Source organism: Vanessa tameamea, chromosome 10 (genome assembly GCF_037043105.1).
Source record: "Vanessa tameamea isolate UH-Manoa-2023 chromosome 10, ilVanTame1 primary haplotype, whole genome shotgun sequence".
Taxonomy (NCBI): Eukaryota; Metazoa; Arthropoda; class Insecta; order Lepidoptera; family Nymphalidae; genus Vanessa; species Vanessa tameamea.
Genome location: NC_087318.1, coordinates 3,019,862 through 3,044,087, shown reverse-complemented (window position 1 = coordinate 3,044,087; position 24,226 = coordinate 3,019,862). Strand labels below are relative to the sequence as shown.

Sequence of the window (24,226 nt, the reverse complement as noted above, 5' to 3'; positions counted from 1 at the left end):
TTATCTTTTAATTTAAATGTAATTAAACAGTCAAGCGTTGTTTAAAGGACTAACATTCATTTATTGTTGTCAAAATTACAATAACTCGAAGGAAATTAGTTTATTATTGTGCCAAAGTTATTTTTATGTCGAATTGAGGAATGGTCATTTAGTAAATTGGACGAACATACGTGCGTGACGAAGCAGCCGTAGGCGTTGCCGATGTGTAGGATACAACACGCTTTTAATACAAGATATACATATAGTATACTACGACTGACGTGAATACATAACTTTTGCAAGGAAATACGCTTGTCATATATTTTTAGGAAATCGAATTATGGTTACGTGTTCTGTATGTGTGTGTGTGTATTATACTCAGGTCTATTCTACTCAGGTCTATTATACTAGTCAGAAAGTGTATATTAGTAGTGTATATTAAATAAAGTTAGAATGTTTTTTTTTATTTTGATAAAATTATACAACGATTATGATAGTCTAGTTCACACTGCTTCCTTTCTGTCTAATCGTGTGTATGCACTTGTATAATGGGTGACCTAGTAATTTATATTAATATAATTAGTTATTAGTTATGCTATTTTTTCATTCAAGTTCGCTTGATATAAATTTAATGCACCGCTTCATAACTATAACAAAATAATCACGGGTTTATTTCCGAACGAATTATTATCATTATTTTATAAGTGTTTGATCGAATGTTTGGCTTCGGCTTTAGCCAAAATATTCCAAAGTTTTGACTAAGAAATTAACGCTTTACTCGACAATAGTTTAAATTTAAATCGAGTGCAACTGAGAAGCGTGTTTACTTATATTAAAATATTATATATTAAAACATTCGAAACGCACTTCAACTTCTGATATAAGATTTATGTACATATATTGGTAGGTAGGTATCCTCATTTGGCAGTATAGATGTAACAAAAAAATGAATGTAATATACGCTGATTAAACTAATACGAGTATATACGAAACAAAAACGAGTATTCGGGAAATATGTAATAGTTTAAATCGAAAGTGTCTTTGTTGAAAGCTTTTCAATTTGTCCGAATAAATAAAATAGCTACCGTACAAAACCGCGGCATGCGGTATCCCGCGAGACTGACATTATTTTTATATTTCCGTAGATATATTTCATACTTTAACGTTTTAAGTAATTAAGGTTAATAATTAATATTATAGATAGCATTCCACATGGGTATTCATGTCTACTTTTCAAATATGCACCTCATTGTATGTTTTTATTATTTTTGTTTTTACTCTAGATATCAAAGTTCACTTTCGAATGTATAACATCGTTACGGATATTAAAAAATTAAGGGTTTCCTCTCCTGTTAAATAATATGCTTTGAACTTATTATATCGTATTGTTTCGCTACTTTTTTTAGATCTATCATCAAACGTCATATCCCTGTTCCTCACAACGTATCGTTTGCTGTATGTGTTAGTTCAATCGCATTGGTTTACGAGATCTTAAGTTTTAAGTTAAGTTTAGTTCTGATATTCATATAGAAAATACAATCACATCCACACATACACACATAGACAAATATATAAATACACACACTCGTACATAGAGAAAGAGAATAAAAATGGCAATTTTAATTTAACACGACTGAAATACGCATTATATGGCTAACATGAACGAGTGAAGTCGTAACTGTATAATTTATGTCGCTTTTCAAATTCTCACTCGTTATGTCTGTATTCGTTTCACATGTTTATAGACTAGACGATTGTATTTAACGAAAGGAATCAAGTTTTTATTTGTTTGGCTTTAATTGCATTGCGATATTTTTTTTGTGTGTGATGGCACTAAGACTTAAACGAAACTTGTGATAACAAATGCTTGAATATATAACGCTATCAAAACAAACATTTTTTATAATAAATAGTAAGAACAGTAAAATTCCTTGATTGTTATTGAAAAAAAAATTGGCTAATTCAATTATAATTACTATGACGTTACTAGTAAACGTTAATAGTTAGTGTTCTTTCAACTTTCAAGATATTAATTATTGATAACTGATTTTATAGATTTTATAAAAATAACAAGAGACGTGTTCAAGGATTGCGCCTAAAATCACATGAAACTTGTCATACATTTTGGTTAACGTTGAACACAAATATTTCCACGTGAAATCTCTAACGATAAAAATACTACGTCAAATATTATTACATTATCAAGTATAATGAAATTTAATTAAATTATATGTATATATTAAAATGTATTCTAAAACAGATCAGTAAGTTGACCGCTTTACTACGATAAAGGCAGGAAATAAAAAATATATACGACGAAATAATTTATTTTTATTTTATAAATTTCATTTTTCTGTTCTGATTAACGCAATACTTACGCAATCATAAACGTCGCGTGACATACGTTATAAACTTTATTATGCATAGCAGGGTTAAGTTTTTAACTTAGTCTTATTTGCTTATTACAAACAAACAAACTTAATGTAAATATAAATTTTTCGCAAAGCGCTCTTTACATAAGTCAAATTTATTATATATCAGTATTGAATAAATATAATTTACATATATATATATACATAAAACACCGGTGGTGCTATGTTAAACTAGGGCACAAAATTTCATAAATACAAGCTAGTTGTAGCTCATTCATTCCTATCGTAATTTATTTCGCTTCGTTAAGAATTTTCCCTCCATTCAAGTTATTAAAAAAACATAAATCATACGTAAGTAATTAACTTTATTTGAAAACTTTTACAATTTTCATATGTTTTAGTTAGCTTATTACTATAGGATCTTGTCTGTGATAATTTTATTTTATTACGTAAGGAATACGTTACGTCACGGATTTCGTATTCATTGATTTTCGTACCTGGTTTAATGATATGTTCCCCGTCATTCTAGCGATAAAATATACAAGATCATAAGCTTCAAAGAAAATATTCTAAAAACCGGCTTAATAGTTTACAACTATATAAAACTACTAAGAATCTTGCCAGTTCTTGGAGATAAAATCTACGTTCTGAACTGGTTGTATCTTAATTTTTAATACAGTTCCATTGACGATTCACAAGTGCTTGTATAAGCCTACTCGAGTAAAGTATATTTTGATTTCCATTGATTGTGATTTATATGTCAAGCTCGAACAAAAATTTTAGTTTGATTTAGTCGAAATTAAATTATGTTATTTATAATATGATATATAATTTTCTATTTTCATGGAGTGATTAATTATTGATTGAACTCAATTGTACATTTAATAATTATGTTTACATTGTACTATAATTAAGATAATAAAATAAATGTATTTTATATGTGTCTGTAAATTTGCCTTACAATATATTACTCGTACTAAACAAACTGTTTCTCAACGTTCTGTGCACATTAAATCAGAACTGCCCTACTTGGGATTAGTAGAGTTATGCAAATTGCAATATCAAATAGCCTATAATAATTTTCTTGTATGCGGAAAACGCTTGTTTTTCAAACATTTATTATTATACGTATGAATTTCAATAAAGTTATTATTTAAAAAATAGGTCCTAATTATTATTTGTTACAATTGAGTTGACTCTAAGGTTTTTTTGCTTCTTGTCATCTAACTTTAAGGGATTTTTTTTTCTATAATTTTTATATGAGCACAGACGCTTGATTTAAATTTTCTTTTATTTAGATTTACGTTTTTTTTTTAAATTTGACTATATTAATATTTAAACTGTATCGTAATATAAATTTTAGGATCTAATGATTTAGTGTAAGGCTGAGCTAGTAAAATAGTAGCTTTAATTAAACGAGTTGAGATTTTTGTTTCAGTGACGTTCGCTTCGTTAGTGATTGGTCGAATGACCGCATCTCTGTTACTCTCATTTTCTTCCAGCGACCGGATGTTGGACTGATTGTAACGAACCTAAATAAATTACCTGATTTCCGACTCTCGTATTGTTTCCACTTCAATAAAACGAAGTTTATAGAGAGCGTTTACGTTGACCTTAATACGTTATTATACTGCTTTTATTTCTTTTGTAGGTTCGTCTAATTTAGTGCACGTCATTTAGGATGTGATTTCCGTTATATATTAACAGTTCTGTCAAAAGCTTTGATTTATGTTTTAATGCGACACATGCATGTATTTCCGTATGATTCAAATAATATAATATATTGATATATATAATATACTATATTATATATATTAAAAACGTGTAACGGACTAATCCGAAGCTATGTTTTATTTTAGGATATCTAATAATCCTCTTCTTTTATTATATTTTTGTTTCACGTGATCCTGAAATATACGTATATTATAATTTATTTTTATACGTTTGTTTAAATCCATTTTGATACGGGAAGATTCATACCGTAGAACGCTTAAGGCTTATTATTATACAGTATGGAATAAGTTCCAAGAGAGGAGAAAAATTAAATAAATTGAAAATACATACAATTATATTAAATCATTTTGTAAATGCGTAACTTGTTCCATCTATATTATATTTGTGTAAAATATTTCGATAATTTCTTATACGAGATAAATACCTTATTATTCATTTGAAATCTTAATCTATCAACGTATTTTATCTAAAATCATTCAAAAACAACGTAGAATAATAATATAAAAAATAAATACGGGCAAATGGGCCACCGGATGGTAAGTGATCACCACCGCCCATAGACAAAATAAATAGTAACCTTTCCTTACATCGCCAATGCGCCACCAGCCTTGGGAACTAAGCTTTTATATCCCTTGTGCTAGAGTTAGACTGGCTCACTCACCTTTCAAACCGGAAGACAACAATAATGGGTACTGGTGTTTAGCGGTAGAATATCTGATAAGTGAGTGGTACCAACCCAGGCGGGCAACACAAAGCCCTACCACCGAGATTTGTATATACTTATTTCAGTATTTAATGTAAATATATCTTATTTAAAAAATAAATGAATGAAACAGTACAAATACCTATAAAAAAGTGAATAAATAATAAGTTAAAATAAATTGCGTTTTTATACATACGTACATAAAATAATACGAAAGCCGTTACATAATTTGAATTTAACATATGCAGAACATTTTTCATAATTACAATAAGGAATTTATGCGCAGTAGTCTCGGCGTTGGGATTAACTTAAGGCAGTACTTTAAAACATTTATAACTTAGTTTTTATTCTCTCACCACAATTTCCCTGGCATATTTCATTTAAGCTTTTTATTCAAAACGTATAGTTATCTTGTCTCGAGGCGGAAATATAAAAACGACTAACTGGAGTTTTTTTAACTTGTATTATTAATCCGTTTATGAGTTTGTGGACTAAAAATATAATCATTAATTCATATATTATATATTTTATATATAATGTATGATAGCATAATATATATTTTAATGTGCCATATGACTGTACTTGATGATTTTTATAGGAAATTATAACCACCAAACTAAAATAATAAAGGAATTAGTAATATTTATATAGCTCAAGGATCAGCATCGATCCTGCGACTCTTTACATCGCTAGGCGACCCGTAAACCATTGCGCTATTGACGCTTTACTTAATATTGTTTTGTTTGTCATAAAACACGTATTAAAGAAACTATTTACAATAATTCTAAAGTAAAATTTCACTCGATCCAAGATATTAAGCAGAAATAAAATTTTCTATTCTCACTGGAAGTTCTCGAGATGAGTGTTTCCAGCCATATAAACTCTCCGGCTTTGTTATATATGTATAGATTTGAATTTTATAGCTTCGTTGGTATACAATAGTGGATAGGTTAAATAAATGATAAAAAATAAATTGTTATTATAAATTACTTTTTATTTAAATTATAAAAAAAATGATTTTTTGAAGTCTTAAAATCTTGAAAACTGAACAGGAAATCTATATTTATATAACAAATCTGAAGAGTTTGTATGGCTGAATGCGCTAATCTCAAGATCTTTCATTCTCAATTGAATATTTTATTTCTGTGTTAGGTAGTCTGTTTATTGAGGAAGGTTATAAAACTATATGCAACGATCTTTAGGATAGATTCAATTATCATAAAATTTAACAGATCTCGCATATATGTATGTAAAGTGTGTATAAAAGGGCGTTAAGCTAATTCAATGCGTGGGATAAATCAAACCATGTATGAGAAAATTGCGGTCTTATATGCATTTCTGTGCTTCTGGTATGAATAAAATTTAGTACCGCGACATATACTGAGGGAAAATTCTATATATATAATATATAATGGAAACGATACGTTTTGGATTCTATTCCAACTTCGACCGAATCTCAAGTGAATCATTGTGTTAGTTAAAGAGGAAAATGGTTAAGCAACGATCGAGTTTCGATTCAATTACAATGATCTGACAATTTGTTATTAGAATCGCCCCCTGGTTAGCTTATACATAAACGATTAGAGTGTAAAAGGTGTCGAAAGAAGAGTAGCTCGTGAGCTTATGAATGCATTCGCACGGCTGAGCCATCAAGCTGCATAAAAAAGTGTCCTCTATATTAAAAAGGTATTAAGATTCACTTGTGCGGTCAGTATATTGAAGGAAAATTGTTAAAGGCTACTGAGTTTTATATTATGTATTATATAATATCTTTATAATATATATAATTCTTCTGGTATAGTTACTCATTGTTCTTTAAATGGTTAGATCGATTTTGATGTAATATTTTGTACGTGTAATAAAATTTTGCCATACGACATCGAGGCTTCATTGATATCGTGTTATTATTATTATGTTAGTAAGGGATATTTTGAATAAGAGTCTCCTTTTAATAAATGTTAATTGGTCAAATTTGAAAAAAATATAACAATATTATTAATTAATGTTTCGTCCATAAAGGAACTTAAGGTTTTGTCACCGTCACAACTTTGGTATTAATCATTCTTATCAACTCGGCAACTACAAATATCGCTTTAAAAAGTACTTAGTATTAATATAAACTTTACCGTGTTCTCATTTATTCATGTGAAGCCTATTTCTGGGTTGCATTTTAATTTAATTTTAACTAATCAAAATAATTAGTTACGGAGTCATAAGAATGTTGAGAAGTATTCCATAAATATATCTAAATAATTCGTTATTTTGTTGATATTATATTTTAAAAAGGAAATAAAATAATGATTAGATTTAACTTATACACACATATATATCCGATAATTGGCAAAATATATAATAATCTAATATCAAGTAAATCATAACTGTTTTACATAGTATCCTCGTAACACTGAGATACTTTTTATATTACCAAAAATACTAATTATAAAGTTAAATGGCGATATGAATACTTCACGTTTTAAAATATTAAAATGCTTCCACATTTCCGTAGCCTGTCTTGAGTTCTAGCATTTTCCCGTATTCAGATTTAGAACTGTTTTGTATGTTTTGTCTGACTGTTTTTTGTGCGCTCGTTACGAAATCTAATATTGTTTTTGATTTTATTTTAAAAAATATATCGCAAGCTAATGCTATGCACCGATCACATAAATACATTTTTAATTTTAAAATAATACAACGTCTAAGATTATAGAAAATAAAGGAAGAATATTTAAATTCGTTCGAGACTATATAGCGAGAAACTAAATTGAATTATTAATTGTTTCGTAATGCAATCAGCAACACTAAAGCAATCAGTATACCATATTTCGATATAATTAATTACGAACAGTAGGTATTCATTAAACATTGAATTTACCGAAATTGCTTTCGTTTGTAGAAATTATCGAATATATTATTATGTTAACTTTCGGAGTTTTTCATTTATGTATTCATGTTCGATTATAAAGAGTACCATTCCCGCATTTAATTTTGTGGTGTCAGTAATTAACTTGTTAAATTATCGATTTATATAAACATAAATATATTTTATGTAATTTTATTATTGAATTTATTAAGAATATTAAGATCTAACTATATATAAAAACTTATTTAAAATTATTTAGCACACTTCAAATAAACATAGCTGCTAGAAAAATGGAAACGGCAGCTCAGGTAACGTTTTTTAGAATCACTTTATGTCTTTTATTTATTCACATTAGTGTCCACAATTATTTACCCGAACTGTATCTGTGGTTAATGTATAGGTCCACTTGTTGAGGTCTCCGATCCTCTATCAACGTTCGCGCGCTCGACGGAGCGTGGGCGACTGCGCTTCCCAGCCATTCATTGTATAGGAGATGGGTACTATGGTTTCTCGAAATTAACTCGCGATTCAGTTATAACGATACTTTAAATATAATATTGGATATAACTTACACACACACACACAAAATAAAATACATGCTCTAATAATATTTTGATGAATGATTATGGTATGAGAAACTAGATTTTTAAAATTAATAATACTACTAAATTTATGATGTATTAATTATTTATTTAAGAAGTCAAAAACTATAATAGATGTACAGAATAATTAATCTCAAATAAATATTTATTTTTGTAAATTATATTTCCAAATTCAAAAGTTTCGTACATATTTTAGTGTATCAAAAACTTTTTTGTTGCCGTATTGTTTATATAGTTATCAAAGATTGAGGTCCCACTGTCTTTATTTTGTCAGCTGTGTATCGTCATGTACTATTGTGTTAGTTATCTAATAAATAAATAGTACGACGCCGAGCTATAACTACCAATATCCTAGTAACATTTAGAGTTTACATTTTATAGTTATTTTTTTCCTAACTGTATCAAAATGTCTCATGATGGTGTATATGATTTTTGTGGTACAAGCATATATTTTGAACCAATTCATCGGAGCCAAATAGAATTACTTCATGCGTTAATTTCCTCTGAACGCTTTGCATTGGCATTCAAGGCTTACTGTGAATATTTAACAGACTTAAAATACGGATACTTAATTTTTACGATTAAGATTCGTGAATTATATCCACAAGTCCATCATTTTAATTATTACACATTTATTTGTACGAAATATATTCTATTTAACATTATTTAGAAAAACTAAATTTATCTTATTTAATAACTTTAAAACTTTCATTTGTTCTGCCTTATTAAATGTACTAATTGTATATTTATACCTTTGGTTTTTATTTATGCCTACTGGATTTAAACGGTAACACATTTTATATTTAATTAATTAGTTGAAATTTTAATTATTATTTTAATCGAGAACTTGTAGTAGGGGATGAAATGCGTTGAGCAGAGAGAGAATTTTCTCATATTTCATACATGTTTTAGCTAAGAGCACATTTCTTTATATAAAGATCACAAGAGAAGCAATAAAAAATCAACAAATTGATATTAAGAACCCAATAAAAAGTTTCTTGACAAATTAGTTTAAAAATTTGTACTCAATTTGAGGAAAACGGTCACGACTCAACCCTTCTCTGTAAGGACTCTGTTATTTGCAGTAGCAAGTATTTTATGAATAGCTTCGAAGCTTCGGAGCGATGTTGACTTACCGCTATGAGTGCAGCTTTAGTAAAATACTTTGACACTCAATTAATATAAAGAATGGCTAGCTTATAAATTGTACTGCAGTTTTGAAAATTGTATACATCTATATAATAAATATAAATACGGTAATCGAGAATTACAGACATATTTTAAACGTAGATTTATTACTACTGTTTAAAAGATTACCATTCTCCAACATCATATTGTTCATATGTTCACATCATAATTAATAAAAATATTCAATGTAGTTCTAGATTTGAATTATTTATAATTAACTTAATCTCTCAAATTTTATATCTACGATTACATAAACTTCAAACCAAAATAAACAATATTTAATTAGGCACTGCAAATCACTTATAAATGATTACAAGATTAATTAAACTTAAAACTAACATCGATTCGAAATGTAGTTCTTAAAGAGGAAATCTTCTTGAGGAACCGTCAAGAAACTAATTACATATCAATTAAATAATGTCAATCTTAGATTATTTATATTAGTATCCAGATAGAGTGCACTACTAAAAAAATACTAAAACAAACGAGCCAATTTAATTATCTTGTTGTGCCTGACAGCTACGCTTGTCAGTCGTCATATGTCATACTACTTTACTAGTATGCGTGTACTTAGTGGCCAAACGTTGGCCGCTATTTCTCTTCAGATGCGTTTTCATCTTTCACAAGACTGTGAATTTGTGTGAAACTTATGCTACTGAATATATTCAGTAGCATAAAATAAAAATATATTTTATTATAAACTTCATACTAAACTGCAATATTTCAGATTTTGGAATATAAAAACCATGCCTAGAAAAATAAATAGCAGATTCACAGTTGCGTTGTTTTTATATATCTAATATTTATGATCACGACATGAGAAAAAAACAAATATAATTATTAATTATCTCAAATTTTGGGCAAAAAAAAAACATTTTAATAACATTCGAAAACCCTTTTAAAATGTCTGAATAGCGGATTTGCTTGATGCCTAATGGCGGGGTGTTCAATACATTCATCAGTGTTGTTATTGAGGTCAATGTGACGAAGCAAAAAATCCTATTTCACACCCGATTCCTGAATGCTGCTGTGAAATCAAATGATGACCGTCAATTTTATTGTATGCTTTCAATTAGTACCTACTGAACTCAAAAACATGGTTTAAAACTACCTACATTTCTTCATCCTTCATTTTCATGAAACATCTTTCAGTATCCTTAAAAATTTCCAAGTTAATATTATGATAATAAGTCATTAAAAAGGGGTACCAAGTATAGTTCTGCAATGGAAAACTGATGTAATTATTAAACTTAGCTTTCCACTAACTAAAGATAATATAATCTTTAAAACTATATGTAATAGGTAATTTTAATATACATGACTTATCTGTAATATTATTTATATGTATATAAATTAAATGAATTTTTATTAACAGCGTTTTTAGATTATTGACCTTTACAGTGTATTTAGTAAAGTTTAAAAATGTGTTACTGCAAAATTCCACGTCGGTGCTATAAATATTGACATTGGTCTCATAAGAAATGTTTGCCATACCGCACGCTCTCATTGTTCCACTTTTTTATCATTTTTTGTTCGTGGGTAAACTTCTCTTGCTTACGCTAAAGTCGAAAAATATATTCAATGTTGCCACTTCACCCTACTTTTCAGGCTGTCATTGACATAGACTTTATTCAAATTCTTCAACAATTCTTCCTTCCACTAGCTTACCACGCAGTCATGATTTACAATTATCTTAACTGTCAATATTTTTTATAAATAAATAATTTATTTACATTAGAGTTATTGAGAACTTAAATAAATATACAAATTCAAATGAGATATAGCCACTGTACACATTTGCGTGTTACCGGAACGATGGCAATAATGCAGCAGCATTTCCCTGTTGAATCGCAATTACGATTTTCTGAACGAAAAAAAACCAGCCCTCCTGTCACCAGTAGCGGTAATGAGAGGATATGTTAGAGGTATGTTTTAAAAATTGTTTTGAACTTTTACTCCAAGATCCTGGTGTCGTTGCTGCAAAAGGAACAAACATATAATTTTGAATTAGAGAACAATATTTGCGCCATTTGTAGCTTCAGCATTAAAAGTCTTAACATTGTTTCCCGGGGTCTTGATATGGAACTCGTCTCTTTGGGTCAATTTATGTTGTTTCCTATACTTAGACCCATCTTTTTTCATTAATCCAAGTAAAGTCTATTTGGGTTTTCCCATCATCAGGACTAATTCTACAAAACTAAGTAAGATAAGATATGTCGGTGGTAGGAAGACCCATTTTTATTTTAACATTGAAAGAAACGTAATGAGTGTCGGAGTTCGTTGGACAAAAATGACAAATAAGTCGAAAGAGCCTACCTTCTTTCAGTTTAGTGACCTATTTTTCTGCAATATCTACTTTAATTGCGAACCAATGGCGCATCCAAAAGTTATTGATGGTCCTTATGAAATCGTCATCGAGACATTCGACCTTCCTGTTTCCTATAGTGTCTGTAACATGATCGCATTTCATATCAAAGGTATAAAACATTTAACAAGAGAAACATTATAGATCTTGACACGAATTAATACATTATGGCATAAATATCATATTTTTGATACCATAACGGTAATTACTATATTTAACAAAAAAATATATGTTTCACTATGCTTATGATAGTTGTAATTATTTGACCAATATTTGTATATAAAAACGGTAATATAAAGAACAATAAAGCTAATCATTTCGATCACTTTCTTTGCAAAGATTTACCAATGTTGCACTCAAGGCTTTATTGTTGTAAGGATTGTTGTCTTAATCAATATAATTGAAATATTATTAGTTTTTAGAAAATTATTTTTACAATACCTCAGCTTTATTAACTTGATCTAAACAAAAAAAAAACATTACTATTTCATTAAGTTACAAACGCAATTCAAAGCAATATTTTCAGAGGGCTTGTAATAACATATCAAGTGTCATACAATTCAATAGCGAGTGAGTGAAGGAAGGGTGCAGTATAAACATTTGCAGAAGTTAATCAATAATCCATATTTGTGCACTTTATTTGACTTTATTTGACTACATATTAAAAGATAAACAAGATAGAAAATACTTAAGTATAATTCGCAGCAGTACATTATACAGAATTATAGAGATAGTCTACTGGATAAAATATTTAGGCCTCTGTATGCTTATTTTGCATAATTTGTGTATACAATTCATTCAGAGTTGTCGCAAAGCATCGAATGTGTTTAAAGTTATTTATATTTAAAAATAACTCCCAATTAGGTTTGACAGTAACTTGTCATTACCAGATATTTAGTCAGTTTTTACTTATGAATATACTATAGGACAATAGTCTATTCAATTGAAGAAAAAATACATATAAACAAACCAACCTTTCGTTTACGTACTCCATGCAATTTACTAATAGCTCAGCTATATTGTTCACTACGAACAGGTTTTGATTAATAAATCTTTATTTATAATACAACACTATTTCACTTAACTACTTATATCCAATTTGAATTTCTAAGTTCCGATAGCAACTTCGTCGAAGTCGATGAAACCATATGGAACATCATAGATTATTCAGGCTACCAATGATATCGGGTCAATTCATTGTCAAATATTGTTTATTTAGTTTTTGTGCTATTATGTTTGGAATAGCCTACAGTTTAAAATACTAATATCTAATAACGTATAATTATATTCAAAAAGCTCTTTCACACTATAGGTTGGGAATAAAACAAAAAGTTAATTAGGAACGTTTATTATTATTTAAATATTAAGCTATCACATTTGACCAAGTCCTCTTTATAATATCTGCAGCTTTTTCACCAATCACAATTTCTGCGACATTTGTTCGTGCACTTATCGGTTGTGGTAATACACTGCCATCAGCAACCCTTAAACCTTCGACGCCGTATACTCTTAGCTCAGGATCAACCACAGCATCGAGATCAGTAGAGGGTCCCATTTTACAAGTAGATATTGGATTGTGAAGAGATACGACCATAGTTTTAATCGCACATTCCCAGTAAAGTTCAGATCCTAAAGGATACGATGAACACGAAGGATATGTTGGTAGATATAACGACGCATTATATTTTCTAAATGAATCAGATTCTCCTAGTCCAATAATGTACTTAACGGCTTCTTTAATGGCAGCTAGATCTCTTGGGTCAGTTAAATAATTACCGAACAATTTCGGATGAGAAAAAGGATTTGTATCACGAAGCTCCAAATAACCTTTCGAACTTGGTTTTAAAAGCGTAGGTATAGCTTGCCATGTGTCAACATCCTTAAGAGCCCCGAATGCTTTGAAGTATGTCCTATCTGATATTTTCCAACTTCTTCTAATTGTAGTTCCAGAATCCGAAGTTATTGAGCCTCCCATACTTATTAATTCAATATCTGGAACTGATTCCGGTTCGTCAGAAAAACTGGTTTTCAAATATCCAATAGCTTCTACTCCACCCGGGGTTGTTAAGAGGCCATCACCGAATTGTAGCCACTGCATAAAGTTTGGCAACGTAGCAACTTTATGTTCTAAAAGACTAGCGTTAGTGGTATTCAATTTAAAAATTATACCTGGGAAACTGATTTGATCATATAGACTTCTACCAACTTTTAAATCTACAATTGTTGGTATCCCGAGCATTTGCAAATTTTCTTTTGGGCCGACTCCAGATAACATCAGCAATTGAGGAGAGGCTATTGGACCAGCTGATAAAATGATTTCCCTCCTGCTCCGCACTACATGTTTGACGTAGTTATGACTGTATTCAACTGCATATGCTTTTTTCGTTTCTGGATCAATTAAAATTTTAGTAGCCTTGGCCTCTGATAAAATGTGTAAATTTCTGCGGCGTTTATGCGGGTGAAGAAATGCCTTTGCGGTACTTAGCCGATGCCCTTTGTTTGAAATGGTCTGCACATAGCCGAAACCTAATTGATCAGGATCATTGTAATCTATTGTAGGATGCCCGAACGATCTTCCAGCTGCAAGAAAAGCTTCCACGAGACCAGTTCTGTGGAGTAAAAGATTAAATGATTAATTACGATATTATTACTTGTGTCAGGAATCAGATAATATTTTTTCTTTTTGCTAGGTTGTGCCTAAAATATATAATTAACTATTTATATTAAGATTGATGATGTACTGATCAGTTCTGGCCTCGATGGCCATTTTCAAAAGAGACTAGCCCACTGCGTAATTTATATGACAGGGCAGGTGTGAGTGCCCAAACACAAGTGCACTTTGTATACCTCAATCTCACAAATCCCGCGACTTGATCAACGAGGCATAAAATGAAAAAAACATAAACCATTTACACTAAGCGACGTTGGAATAAATGAGAGATTTTCGGAAATATTTAAATATTAATATGCTTATATTTTGGATTCAGATGTATACGGTATCAACGCTGCACCAGCTGTATATAAATAATATAATTAAAGTATACTTACTTAAATGGGACATTCTCAACGGTAAGTTCCCCATCCCGACCATGATATGGTTTGGTTTTGTATTTCTTTAATTCAGATTTTTCGGACTTCATATAATAAGGTAAAATTTCATTGTATGACCTAAAATGATCAAAAAGATTTTATAAGATACGTACACACGTGTTGATACTGTACGTATTTTTCTTTTGAATTTCTTATCTTTCACATTTCGTTATATAAGATTGAGTATAATAATAAGATTGAATAAATAATGAGGAGCAGAAACAGAAAATATTTAATTTGTATTCTGTATCAAGAATGCGACGTAGTTGAATGTTACAATGTGGGAGGGTTTTGATAGAAATTTACGGCAAGCCCTTTTACGACATCTGAGCGTAGCTCGCGTTCGACATAACGCCGAACGAGAGACTGAATAATAAAGTAATATTGAGCGAACCTGTTCTATGAGTGAAGTGACAAAGAAAAATAAATAATAAGCAAAAATCAATGTTGTATTAGTAGCAGCTTGTAAATTTCCTACTGATGAACTAACGCCTCCTCTTCTTCTAAGGAAAATGTTTGGAGCTAATTCCACCATGCTCCTCCAATTCAAGAGTAATAAATTTGTTTTCATTCATTTCAAAGCATGAATTCATAAGCACAAATTAAGGCCACGATACCACAGTGCTTGCTTAAATCATATGTTTTTCTTACATCACCAATGCGCCATCAACCTTGGGAACTAAGATGTTATGTTCCCTGTGCCTGTAGTTACACTGGCTCACTCACACAACCGGATCACAACAATACAGAGTACTGCTGTTTGTTATAGACCTTATTTTAAAGGAATAATTTCATACCATCCGTAATTTCCTGCGGCTGCAATTCTGTCCCAATCGTATGGTCGTCCTCTTGCATAGATCATACTGTTCGTGACACTGGAACCGCCAACAGCTTTCCCTCGCGGAATGTAACAACGTTCTTCCTCGCTTCCTGAAAATTGTATTTATATCTTTAGTACCTAACATTTAAATCAAAATATATTTTACCAAATAGGTAGGATAGAAATTGTGACAATGACAATAATTTTTAAGTTTATTCTACAGAATCTTTTGAAATCCCAGATAAATACCATAAGACACGGATACATTAATAGTTCGATCGTCAAAAAGTAATACTTTGCATTACTGTTTCGGTTTAAAGGGTGATCGTGTCTGTTATATTACACGTACAAGGGACATAACGGAACCAAAACAGAACGCCTAGGTACAATCAAGTAGCATGCAATGCATTCTGTACAAAATTGGTTAAATTTTAAGAAACTGCTCTCAACGATGGTATTCGATAATTCATTGAAAATAGATCAGTTCAGATGCTATTTAGAGTTTTTGTAAAAGTATTTTTGTAATCCCGCGAAACATTTGCAGACAGAAAGAGAAACAGATCGATAGGCGATAAATAATGGACAGACATACATATTTAAGACTAACTGAACGTGTTTTGGGTCTCATAGCTTGCTAACGCAAGATTACGGAAAAGGAAGTATAACCGTATCATGGTATGTGTAAATTAAAAAAAAACATCACGTTTTTTAAATATAACACCAATAAATGAATATTAGGTGTCAGCCACGGGAACCATTTTCAAGGGAGATTAACCACACAAGTGACAGCGTAAAAGCAAGTGAACTCTATATAACCTAATTCTCATAATATGATGGGACGGCAAATTGTGAGATTTGTTGTATGTTAATCATACGTTTAGAAAGAGTTCCGGCGTAGGGCTAACGGTTTTGCGCGGTTTCCGAGGCACGGGAGACTTTTGGGAAACAATTGGTTGACTTTTTGTTGCTAACTAGGAACTGAACCTACGATATTAGGGTATGCAACATTACAAATAAGCCTCTAGACTAACGAGCCAGTTATCATATAAAGATATTTTGTATAAGTAACTGCAACCTCGGTGTGTTTGCTTTTAAGTGCATTATGCGAGTTATGAATGTAAATGATTTGTCTACTTATGTTAATTGCGTAGCTTTGCCTCCACGTGCGGACTGATATTTAATTGAATACTTGGTAGTAATGCTTTGTGTAAGCCTGTTTGGGTAGGTACCACCCACTCATTAGGTATTCTACTGTTAAACAGAAATATTTAGTATTATTGTGTTCCGGGTTATAGGGTGAGTGGGGCAATGTCACAGAGGACAGTAGATCTTAGTGTTAAGGTTAGTGGCACATTGGTAAGGAAAGGAATGGTTAATATTTCTTACAGCGCCACTATCTATGGACATCGGTGCCCCTTACCATTAGGTTGCCTATTTGACAGTCCGCAACTTACATCATAAAAAAATACATTTAAAGTTAAATTGATTAAATTAATCAATTAATTAGTTATTAAACTATTGTCGACAAATCTTTACCTGTACTTTGCTGTATTATCTATTATTCGTTTATTATTTAATTTATTAAATATAAGTTGCTTGAGTGAAATTAGATTATTTGTATATAAAATATTTAACTTAATGTTCTTACAAATTTCCGCTGTAGAATATCTGATAAGTGTGGGGTATTAACCCACCCGCGCGACAAAGCACTACCATCAGTAAATGCCATTATTTGCATATAAAATACAAACACGAACGAGAAATCGAAAGTACAACTTTATCAGGAAAAATAAATTATTTAATGAATATAAATTACTAAATGATTATTTAAAAAAATATAATTTTATATTCCCATGTTATGTCAAGAAATAAAAGACGATATTTCTCTCTCAGAGAAGGGGAGATCCAAATTTAAAATGCCACGAATAAAATATTTTTACTTAATAAATAAATCGCATTAATTATACACCAAGTTCAATCGTCTGTAAATCCGTTCGTAATCCCTAAAGTATTGCCATCTCTTGTCCGTGGCATTTTAGTTATCTCCAGAGAATTTGGTGATATGTTTATATTTTGAACTTAAACTGGGATCATTGTAACGGTGGATTGCGTTAATGATTACAACGCGAATAAATCTCTTTACGACTATACAAACTGTACTGATTTAATGCCGTCCACGCTTAAATATGTCACACGGGACTACTTCGTTTAACGTATTTTTAATAAATGTATCTATAAAAACATTTTTAAAACTTGCTTCTGTACAAAAAAAAATATAGTATCTACGTGAATCAATCCTGTGGTGTAGAACTACGCCAATTGACCTTTAAAATTAATTTTTATTAGACTTGAACCAAACGTGTAAAATTTTTACTCCGTGGGATAAAAGGAAGTGGTGGTAACTACTCTAAAGGCTTCGACAAAGCCTTAATACCAACTTAAAACAAAAAGAAGCATATGAATTCTTCTTTTATTTCATAATCTATGACACAGATAACATTTTAGGTGCTGTGTCCCATCGTTTACAACTTCGGGATTCAGCCCATGATCATCCCACTTAGTAACCACACTAATACCAGTCGTGTTGGAGAGTGCACATATTTATGCGCACACATACATGTATATAAATCTTGCACAGTTGACTCTGTTCCCTTGAGAATGACCGCCGTAGCTGTCAGGAGGATGGCATTTAAATACTTTTGAATTGTACAAAATTGTTAGAACCCGTCTTTAATAACGTACGTCCCTTTTTAATGGTACTTCCCCGAAACCTACATGCAATTACTTGCATTCATTTCGATATTTAAAGAATAACAGCGAAACAACGAACTCCTGAGATATAAATCAAGAAATTGTCCTTTCGGACAAATAGTTATTTCAACCATTACAAATAACATCTACATTTTGTTTCTCATATAAAATCATCACGTCGTAATTATGCAACCGAATACATCAATCTAAACAGGCATAACTTAATTTACATTTGCTTAATTTGTATTTATATGTGTAAATGAACATCTGAATAAGCTTCAACCGTTATCATTAAAAGTACGGGAGCGCTTTGCAACCCGTGCTCTTCTTCGCTCCCAAGTAATAATACTTTATTACTTATTTGGGCTGGGCTATCTAATAAAATTAAACGGGATAATTTATGTACTTAAATAAAAAATAGTTTTTGTTTAACCAATAATAGCACTAAACGATTTTAAATAGTACGTGACCAAATATAGAATTAGAAGCACATTTAACGGTAATTCAAAGAAATGCGGTGCGTGTTGAAATGTACTTTAAGTCAATGTTCGAATAACTGTTAAAACCTAGGTCAGCTTACGTTTAACTTGTTGACTCCTTACGTTATTAATGTTTAGCATACCCTCGATACTTCATACTACATATATTCCCCAAATAACGTTGTATAGCTTTTGAGTTACACGATGTTCGTCTTTTTAAATATCGAATTACTGATGACGGAAAGAGAGAAATATTTTTTAATCATTCAAAAAATATGTATCATTGATTAATGAAACCGTATGTATAGCTAGATTTTAACGTGGACCCTTAATAATTATAATAGTATTTATGAACTAGAAATGACAACCGGTTTCGTTTCCATGCATCCAAACGTGGCAAAACATTCGATTCATAATACAATCGTGACAATTTTTGTATTTTAATATGTTTAATAAAAAATGAATATTTATAGTCTCGTATGTTGCTCCGGGGACTCCTAGCACAGGATAACTATGACTTAAAAGGGGCTCCTCAGCTGCATATATTGTAACATTTTTTTCTATTTGGTTTCATAAAGAGTGTTCTAAACAGTTCGTATTTTTAATATATCACCTGTAGAAATATTCTGCATTTTTTAATAAAGAACTGAACTGAACACGTATAATATTAAATCTTTATGATAGAAACAACCAAAATTATTCCATAAACTCGAAGAGCTATGATAAGCTTATAATATCTAGTTTCCGACTTCGCAAAGTCCATGCTTCCAGGGCAGGGTATTCGTTTCTATAATCAGATACACAGTTATTTTTAGCTTGGCCTATTTATAAGGCTTTGTACTTAATAAATGACTGCATAAATAATAAAAAAGCGAGGAGATCGTATATGTTGAGCGTAAATAATAGATTTAATTTTGTTTAATTAACATTTCATCTTATACTCGTGTGTAAATTGGTGGAAAAGAGTATCTAATGCCAGTACTTCTCGGTAGAAAACTGAGCCGGTGGTAGCTTTTAATTTAATACAATATTGTACACACGACACAAGTGATTTATGAAAAAAAAAAATTATGATTATTCGAAATATAAAAATTATCACACATACATAAATAATATAACTATTATATATGCTAAATGCAAATACTGATTATGATTGTACACAATCACATCAATTAACGTATAAATATTGTTCTTGAAGACTGCAACACAGAAATGTTACTTATAGAAGTTAAGAATTCTATTTAGGGAGCTGTTTATTTATAAGCTTCCCTCAAAATAGCCTCATAAGTAGTTTGCAAGTTGACCAGTCATGTTTGAAAAGACATAAAGTCTTATAGAAGCTGTGTTTTTTACTCTTTACGTATTTAAAACTGAATGTAAGTTATGTTGTCTGTGGGCAGTAAAACATGGAATATCTCCATACAAAAGAAGTTTTACTGGTATGTATTTTTTTTGTTATTATTACTACCGTTATCAATAGGTATTTTATGAACTAGCCTTTTATATTTAAACTGCGATTACTTTTATATATATGGGTATTTTTTTTTAATTCAAAAGAGTAACGTCAGTTACCTATTCATAAAATTGTTTCTCAAATGGTACAACTACATAACTTCTACAAAGTTGCTGTTCTATTTGTCTGCTGCTGTCTGTCTGTATGCTATTATGGAGGGTTATAGACAACTTTTTATTTTAAGGCGTTAAATTAGATTAAGGTGTTTTGGGATCGTTTCAAAAATAATTATTTCGGATATTAATTTAAGCTTACAAAATAACCTTATTGGCCCCGTTTTCTTATTATTGATTCAAATGACAACTCGCTTAAAAACTTTTCTGCAGAATTTTTATCAGTAAAATTGAGAATAAAATATATTGTTAAGATTTTGTTAAGATTTTTGCATAGAGGCTGTACCCTGCCATCTGCGTGGGCTGACACTTCGACCTTCGTTCTTTGTTCATTTTGTTCGATCATTTCCTTTGTTAAATTTTTATCTTTCATTGAAAACATTTATATTTCAGTTGAACGAGATCTGATGTTAAATTTAAATATATTTAACACAAACATTTTACGCTTACAATTATGAAAAACTGTTAACCAATTTTTAAAACACATATTAAAACACATTACAGTGGATATTTTTGTAAGTTTTTCGAACAAATATCGGTTTCCTTTCCTTTAGTTACATTAAATAACTATAACGCAGATTTTTCTGTAATAAATATTCAAACACGCATTTTCTTTACAGAGGTATTCTATCGTAACAGATTTGGGAATACTATATATCTCACTGTATTAAATCATTTGATGATACTCTTTAAAACAAAACACACTCACCGAAACAAACACCAGGCTGGTGTTCCATTGTATACGGCCAAACATAATCCGACCTCTGAATATGATTGACAAGCGCCGGGATATCTGATAGCACCATTTCTGGTTTCCCCGCTTCTATGACCAAAACTGTAGCCCTAGGTTTGTCTTCAGTGAGCCGAGCCGCTATCACAGATCCAGCTGTACCAGCACCCACAATGATGTAGTCATATTCCTCTAGAGGTTTTTCATAGCCTTCAAAATATTTTAGGACATTAGTGAATTCATCTTATAAATAATTTACTCTTTAATACATTAATTACGATCAAATGAAATGTTGTTTATGTAAATGTTACCAACATTACAAAAAAAAAAAATGTTGTACTAAATATAGGACAAGTAACAGTATCGAAAAAGTCGTTCCGTTTTTTTACTGATGTTTAATTAAAGTAATGTAAAACGGTAATATTGATTTAAATTTACGTAGAGAAATCATATATATGGAAATTTTTCGTTTTTATAAATACGCTTTGATTTCACAAAGAACCGCCACAGTAAAAGCTTTCAATATATTCAAATTAGCTTAACTTTTGATACTATAAGATTATTTAGGAAATTGTTTAATTAAATTAATCAATGTAATACTATCACACATTATATCATAACACTAATTATGTAAAACAATATGCAGGTAAATAGGTATGTTCTGAAAACGGTTGTAACAAAAGTACGGAACTAAAAAAAAATCGTAAACTTTATATTTTCAATGGTTTTAATTAATAGCATGAGAACTTTTATATCTATATCTATATATCTTACCTTTAGGTAATGCATATGTATCTCTCAAAAAGTTGAATGGATCGACTCCTGATGCGGGGGGGTAACTCATACCCATTGTTTGCATCACCATTTCAAGTATGGGACTGTGGAGGTAGGGCCCGTAACCGAAGCGCGCTTTCCTGTTTTGACTCTTGAGTTTAGATAAATGAGGTTCATTTTCCTCTGTGACATATTTGTCATTATCCTTTATGGAATCGCTTCGGTTGTTAAAGGGGACTGGCCAGAGTATACGTGCATTTCTTAAACTTTCAACGTTGGCATTGTTTTTGCTATCAACCATATTGTTCGGTTCATTTTCTACAGAAGCGAAGCCTTCATCGTCGTATATATCTATCGCTTTAATACTATATGATACGTATAGGATGAAAAATGTTGCGTAAAATAAACGCGACATTGTCCCTGTAAATGTAATACATGCTATTATACATCACGAAACGTAGACGTTTATTTTTATAAACGAAATAAAATAAAAACAACTATTAACTATTACTATGTTGTTAAACTTAGAATAACATTACAATATTTTGTTTAGTAGATGAAGATTTTTATTATTATTAACATTGACTTATTGATTCCTGATGGTAAGTGGTCACCACCGCCCTTAGATATACATTTGATAACTAAGATGTTTTGTCTCTCATTCCAATAATTATACTGGCTCATCCTTCAAACCAAATCACAACAATACAACGTAGTGCTATTTAGAACAAGTAACGGTGGAACCTACCCAGACGAGCTTTCAAAATCCCTACCATAAAGTAATGCCAAGTGTAGTCACGAGTATCAAAGGTATGCCTAAAATATCATCTTAGTAGGTTAAGCGGAATTAATATTTGCAATTTTAATAGTTGCTAGATCTGACCATACTGACGAAAGAAGTGAAACAAAGTAGTTTGACGTTTGACGAGTGTTAAGCGAAGCCGTCACACACCAAGATAATAGAGATGGCTCGTTCGATTTAGTTCTTTTGTAGAGCGACAGTCGATCTAGATATATGTATAATTAATCTCAGATTGATATTATTCAATTTATATGTTATTAGTTTCTTGCCAGTTTCTCTCTTTAGGATCTACATTTCGATCGGTGCTAGCTTTAAGTTTAATTATATAATCTTGTATAACAATGATTTACGCGCGCTTTGCAGTGCCTAATTGAATATTGTTTACTTTGGCTTAAAGTTTATGTAGTCGTAGTTATAATAGTCGAGAGATTGAGTTAGTTATAAATAATTTAAATTTAGAATTACACCGGATATTTTTATTAATTATGATGTGAACATTTTATTTAAAGTATTCTATTTTTAAATATTTGTTATGTCATATAAATAATTGTTATTCAAGAATAGTTACTAATAAAATAGTATAATATTTATCGAATGATTAGACAATATTTAAATTATCTTTGTATATAAATTAAAAACAAATAATATTATTCAAAATATTAGTACGAGGTTATAATGTAAACTAACTATAAATAAAAAACATCGAAGATGCATGTACACTTACCGAGTAATATAAGCTATTGTTAAAATATTTTAATATCACGTATTGGTTGATCTTTCGTATCTCACTATCCACAAGCCGCGACTACAGCGGACGGTCAGCGAGTGACTGATCAGATTAAGTGGTAGCCTTACAAGCCTTGACCGTGTACTTGAGATACCGCTATGTCGTTGAACTATTTAAAGTACAATCGCAAAAGGATGTATTTTAATCATTTTATTGATAAGTGATCTCTTTCGTGATATATTATTGTTTTGTTTAAGGAGAAATTTATGGAACGGATATTATTGATATTTTATTCGGGATATTGTTGGTTAATTTTCAACTGCACTTTGTTATCATTTTTAGGTCAATTAGCGTGTTCGTATTATTGTGTTTGTAACTGTTATAGGTGACTTCATTTGCGCTGATTTGATTTTTTCATGATGAGTAATGAAAACAATTTTGATAATTTATTAGATTTTTAATTATTGTATATATCGGCGCAACACTATTATTTATATATGTTGATATGTTATAAATAAATTCAATTATGTTTTAAAATCATAAACTGATTGCTATGTTTATTGTTATTCGTCAAATTATTCTTTTATTGTTAAAATTAGTTACGTTAAATTATATTTATTATGA

At 30.4% G+C, this 24,226-nt stretch overlaps 1 protein-coding gene across 1 annotated transcript; it reads right to left on the bottom strand.

Annotated features, from left to right (window-relative positions):
* Positions 1 to 13,135: 13,135 nt before the first annotated feature.
* Positions 13,136 to 23,729, bottom strand: LOC113391725 (glucose dehydrogenase [FAD, quinone]-like). Its single transcript, XM_026627789.2, has 6 exons — positions 23,600 to 23,729; positions 22,074 to 22,493; positions 21,279 to 21,509; positions 15,691 to 15,823; positions 14,852 to 14,971; positions 13,136 to 14,412 (listed from the first exon to the last, which is right to left on the bottom strand). The coding sequence occupies exons 2-6, from the start codon at positions 22,486 to 22,488 to the stop codon at positions 13,167 to 13,169; spliced, it is 2,145 nt and encodes a 714-aa protein (XP_026483574.2). The 5' UTR covers positions 22,489 to 22,493; positions 23,600 to 23,729; the 3' UTR covers positions 13,136 to 13,166.
* Between the last annotated feature and the right edge of the window lie 497 nt (positions 23,730 to 24,226).

Excerpts from the sequence above, each read along its gene's own strand:
- LOC113391725 (XM_026627789.2), bottom strand. The coding sequence starts at position 22,488 with ATGTCGCGTTTATTTTACGCAACATTTTTCATCCTATACGTATCATAT. Across the intron at positions 21,510-22,073 it reads TACATATGCATTACCTAAAG|GCTATGAAAAACCTCTAGAG; the intron begins GTAAGATATATA and ends AATATTTTGAAG. Across the intron at positions 14,972-15,690 it reads GCCGCAGGAAATTACGGATG|GTCATACAATGAAATTTTAC; the intron begins GTATGAAATTAT and ends TGATCATTTTAG.